This window comes from Asterias amurensis, chromosome 12 (genome assembly GCF_032118995.1).
Source record: "Asterias amurensis chromosome 12, ASM3211899v1".
NCBI classification, from domain to species: domain Eukaryota; kingdom Metazoa; phylum Echinodermata; class Asteroidea; order Forcipulatida; family Asteriidae; genus Asterias; species Asterias amurensis.
Genome location: NC_092659.1, coordinates 13,013,886 through 13,018,747, shown reverse-complemented (window position 1 = coordinate 13,018,747; position 4,862 = coordinate 13,013,886). Strand labels below are relative to the sequence as shown.

General features: G+C 41.7%; 1 protein-coding gene across 1 annotated transcript; it reads right to left on the bottom strand.

The window, feature by feature from the left end:
- Positions 1-415: 415 nt before the first annotated feature.
- LOC139945420 (uncharacterized) lies at positions 416-3,706 on the bottom strand. The gene is made up of 3 exons (XM_071942770.1): positions 3,541-3,706; positions 2,272-2,556; positions 416-795 (listed from the first exon to the last, which is right to left on the bottom strand). Exons 1-3 carry the CDS (start codon positions 3,704-3,706, stop codon positions 416-418), a joined length of 831 nt encoding a protein of 276 aa, XP_071798871.1.
- Positions 3,707-4,862: the final 1,156 nt, after the last annotated feature.

The following is a 4,862-nucleotide window of genomic DNA, read 5'->3' as shown; positions in this document are numbered from 1 at the left end:
CGAAAATTATTACATTTAAATTATTATAATTTCATTTCTCAAAAACTACAGCACCCCAGTAAGTAAAATTTCAAGGGAAGCTTTCTACTATCATAATCTTCAAACTGTATAAGTTTAACGTAAATCTGTTTTTGTTAGGAAAAAGTATATATACCCTTTAAAGCAGCTATTTAGATATAAGTATACGTGAAAACTTATAATGTGTACGACTGCTTATAGACTTATAAAAATAGGTTAGATGGCTTCGTAGTGACAGTAGTGTACGATGATATTGTCCGCCCAAGTCGAACTTGATGGTACAATGTTGAGGTACGGATGTAACCCCCCAGTTTTGTCATCACTTGTTGTGTCGTCTTCCTCGTCCCAAAAAAAATGCTCCGCAAGTCAACGTGAAAACTATGTGTACGACTGCCTACTATATTGAAACTATGTTATAGATGGCTTCGTAATGACAGTAGTGTACGATGTTGTCGTCTGCTAAACCGTGAATAATGTGATACGGATGGGATCCCCCAGTTTTGTCTTCAGATGTTGGGATGTCTTCCTCGTCCCAACGAAAATACTCCTGAGTCGCATTCATGCCTTGGACGGCCTGGCACTGCTCCGAGTTATACGGGAACAGATAGAAAGGATTCTGAGTAGGCAAGCTGATCGGCTGGGATACGTCACCATCGGTCATGCAGCAGTAGTCGATACGGGTATCCTGGTCGTACACTCCTGATGGTACGATGCCTTGCACTTCGTTGTGGTTGTTGCTGTCTTCGTCATTCCAAAAGATGAAACCAGACGACATCACTGTCAAAAGGGAAAGTAAAAATTCCTTTCTATTGTGACTTTTCTTAGATAGAAACTAGCGTATCGGCAGTGAAAAGAATAGGGGTACGGGAGGGAATTAAATCGTTTGTCCACGGACCAAATCGCATTCAAATTGGACTTGGTAATCTTAGCCCTCATTGTTTTTTGTTATTTTTACTTAGTGGAGAAGACATGGGGAACACAAGTTCCTGCGCACAGAGACGAAAGACCGAACTCAATCTATATATTCCCTCCGATCATTGAGCAAGGAACAGAAAGAGTTACAACTCCAGTCTTAATCCCCGAAGCTCAAATTAATCCGATTAGTGTTGCATCAACCTCCAGTGGAAACACTATGGATGTGAACCGCAGCGCCTGTAAAAGGCTGTGACACATTCCGACCGCAGCGAGCTCTTTGTACCCCATGTGTGTTACCGCCTTTCGCTGCCGTCGCTGGTGTCACGTCGTTTTCCATTTATAATTATTGGAGTGGTAAAGTAGCAACACACAAGTTCAACGCGTGCGCAGTAAACAATTTCACCTACGTTGCATGCGCACAATGCTACATTAGAAACTGTAGACTTTGAGCTTTTGACTGAATTTTGAAGCAAACAAATCGGTCTTTCCTGTGATGAATTATGACATTTGTTAGGTTTTGCTTATCGGGAAAATTATGAAATATGTGGTATTGATTGTTTTATCATGAACAGAATGTCGGTGGTCTCCGGCCGTTGAAAACGAATTGAGATAAAACAGGGGAATATAAAATGACTTTATTTTTTTTTACTTATAAATAATTTCGCGTAGGATATTTTTGGTTAAGAAGATTGAGAGAAAGGTAATTATTCAACTGATTTTGTGTTTGTTTAATAAGAATACTACAAATATGTAATTCTTATTGCATTTTTGTTTGCCAAACTCATTGAAATGTCGTTATTCTTAGCTTAAATCATCCTTGCCGTATGTCGTTGGTTGAGACGGATGCTTGAACGCATTGCAATCTGTGTATTTTTCTGTGGCGTAACTGGTGGGTAGCTAGTTCTTTATATACTTCGCTCGTTAGGAAATGCGCCCGCAGATGTTTCTGCCGATTTGCGCTGGTCGTTATACACTTGTGCGGCACCATAATGTAGCCCGAGCCCTAAATGTAGCCTTTTAGGGCTCGGGCTACATTATAATGCCGCACATACGCTCGCGGTAACACACATGGAACCTTTGAAGACGACTAGTTGTAACTCCTTCTGTTCCTTGCTCTATGCTCCGATCCTGCGATGTAAATATTTTCTCTCCTCAGCCAATTTTGTTATATTTTGACCTCTGGTCGCAATGAGAATTTTGTGATTAAAGAATAAACCAATAATGAAGGAATGAATGAATGAATGAATGAATGAATGAATGAATGAATGAATGAATGAATATGATAAATTGATAAGATGACAATCTATGATTACAATGAGAAATGAAATCAAGCCTTACTTTTTGGACAGCTTGGTCCGTACTTGAACACACAGTATCTCCCCTGCGGCCAGTCACCCTCAGCCTCGTCTGTATGATCACGTGTCTTCATGCAGAAGTTCTGTGTCATGTCGTTTCTCTCATACGGTCCAAGGAGTTGGATACCAGTGGACCAGTAGTTAGATGAGTATTCGTTTTCAGTGTCTTGCAAACGGGAACCAGTTTCCCAGATGACTCCGGAGTTGTTTGGGCAACCACTTGTAGGCGTTGGTAAACCGTAAACACCAGAGGGCCATAGGAGACCATCTGCAAAAAATATAAATAATACAAATAACAATTAAAACGAATTAATTCACCTTCGGTTCACCCCCAGAAACACCTAAAATTATTGGATTGATGGATGTCAGTTGAAATCTCCTCCGACGAAAGTTGATAATGACTCTAAAACATGAGAGCCTGGTATTCCCGAACAAAGATATTTACAAAAAAGGAGACCGCCAGTAATTATTGCTTAATATGATAAGCGATAAGTGAACCGATGTCACGTTAATCAGGGGTCGCAGGTTCCACTCCCGCTCTAGTTAATTTGTCTTTGTTCCCGCGCTAGTTAATTCCCCCGACAATAAATTAGTTTCCATGTTCGTGGTACTAATGTTTTAAGATATTTAACTCTTGTTGATGCTTCAGGGAAGGTAAACGTTCGGTCATAACTCCTAAAAATAATCGGTTTAAAGTACAGCAGCTTTTGATAGTATAATGCAGTTGACAAATCTTTTCGCTTTAAAGTGATGTGGTTACGGAAAAAGATTTCAGTTTCTATCCTCCGAATATTTTGAAAAAATGTAATTGTTAAAAATGTTTCTCATGTTGTGTATTCCAATACGAATAATTCTTTCTGCGTGTACTTAACCACTCCGGAGTTTTGGCGATATCTCTCGAAAGCTGCCAAGTTTTGAAATGAAATTTTCACATGTTAGTTTTATTGTACACAACTAGAGTTATACATAGATTAGAATAATAATAATAATAAACACTCCAGATAGTTTCGCTATTCCTATTTGCGTTTGGTGTTTGATTGAGAGAACGATTGATCATGACCAGCTGGGGCTGTTTATAACCGTTTGTTTTCGAATAACATTAACTTTTTTTGTGTGCAGGTATAAGCCCATGGACGCGAGGATGCACACTACGCGCACAAATGCATATCCGAAAACTGTGTACAAAAAAGCACTACACGTGCAGAGCTCATGAACAGGACAAAAAACAATAAACGAGACGGGCAAGAACTACTCGCGGGAACCGCGCGAAACTGGAAAAAACATGAACTATGGGCTGGTTCGTACGGAGATTTCTGGTTCGTCCATGTGAGAGTGTCTCTTAGGATAAACTGTCTCTTGTTATTCTGTCCACCGTGCTCAGCGGAAAGGTTGTCCCCCAACGAAGAATAAGTCCCCATGCATGAGCGTCCACCGACGGCGGAACTTCAGTGGGACATTTCGCTAGGTTTGACAAACGTCACCGTTAAAATAGCCACTTTGTGAGAAGCTAATAAAACCACATTTAATTCAGTCAAAAATGACAGGGGGGAAAACAGTATGAGCAAAGACAATTCCAACGCACGGGATCACGGGGACAGAGGGGCGTGTCAGATGTGGGCCGGGGATCGGAGTGGGGGAAGGGCACTTAGTGGTAGGTACATATGTTGGACGGGGGACGGGGGAACATAAACAAAATGACGGGGAAATGAAAAGGAAGGGCTGGGATACGAAAAAGGAAACAAAATAAAAGGGACTTTGATGATGGGATATGGGACAGGAAAATAATACACTGAACGAAGGAAAAATCAAACCGTGAAACTGGGAAAGACCCAGCGGGAACCGCGCAAAACTGGAAAACATGAGAACGGGTTATAAAACGGAAGTGGGGAAGAACCACTTGCGGGACCCGCGCGAAATTGTGGAAAACATGAATTATGATCAAATAGTGGCAATCAAAGAACATTGCAAATCGCGGGGGGTGGAGAAACGGAGGCGCCGGTAAGACATGGGATGGGAGAGGGATTAGGCACACCGACAGGGGACGGGGGAACGGCGCACAAAAATAACGCGAACATTAACGGGGCTGGTGATATAATGCGGGAAAGGACAACAACGAAAAGGGACTTATACAAGATACAGGACCGGAAAAAATAAACTGAACGGGGGGAAAAAATCAACGAAACGGTGTATAAACGGGACTGGGTAAGAACCACTTTTAGCGGGACCCGCGCGAAACTGGAAAAAATGGACGGGACCTACAAATAAATGAAAACTGGAAAACATGGATGGGACCGACAAATAAAAAGAAACTTGGGAGAAGACGGGCATGTGTAAGATAGGTTGTTTGCCAAAGTGATTTGTATATTGTGACTCTAAAGGTCCCTCCACTTACCCCCCCCCCCCCAACCCCTTTGACACGACGCTACTATTGCAGAATTTTATACGCAATGATCTCTAGCGGGTGCCGCTAGTGTGATTAACGCACAAAAGAGACGGGAGCCATCGAAGGCTAAGATATGGTCCCTGAACATGTCCAGAATTATTACCGATATTTTGACTATTTTGCCGTTTATT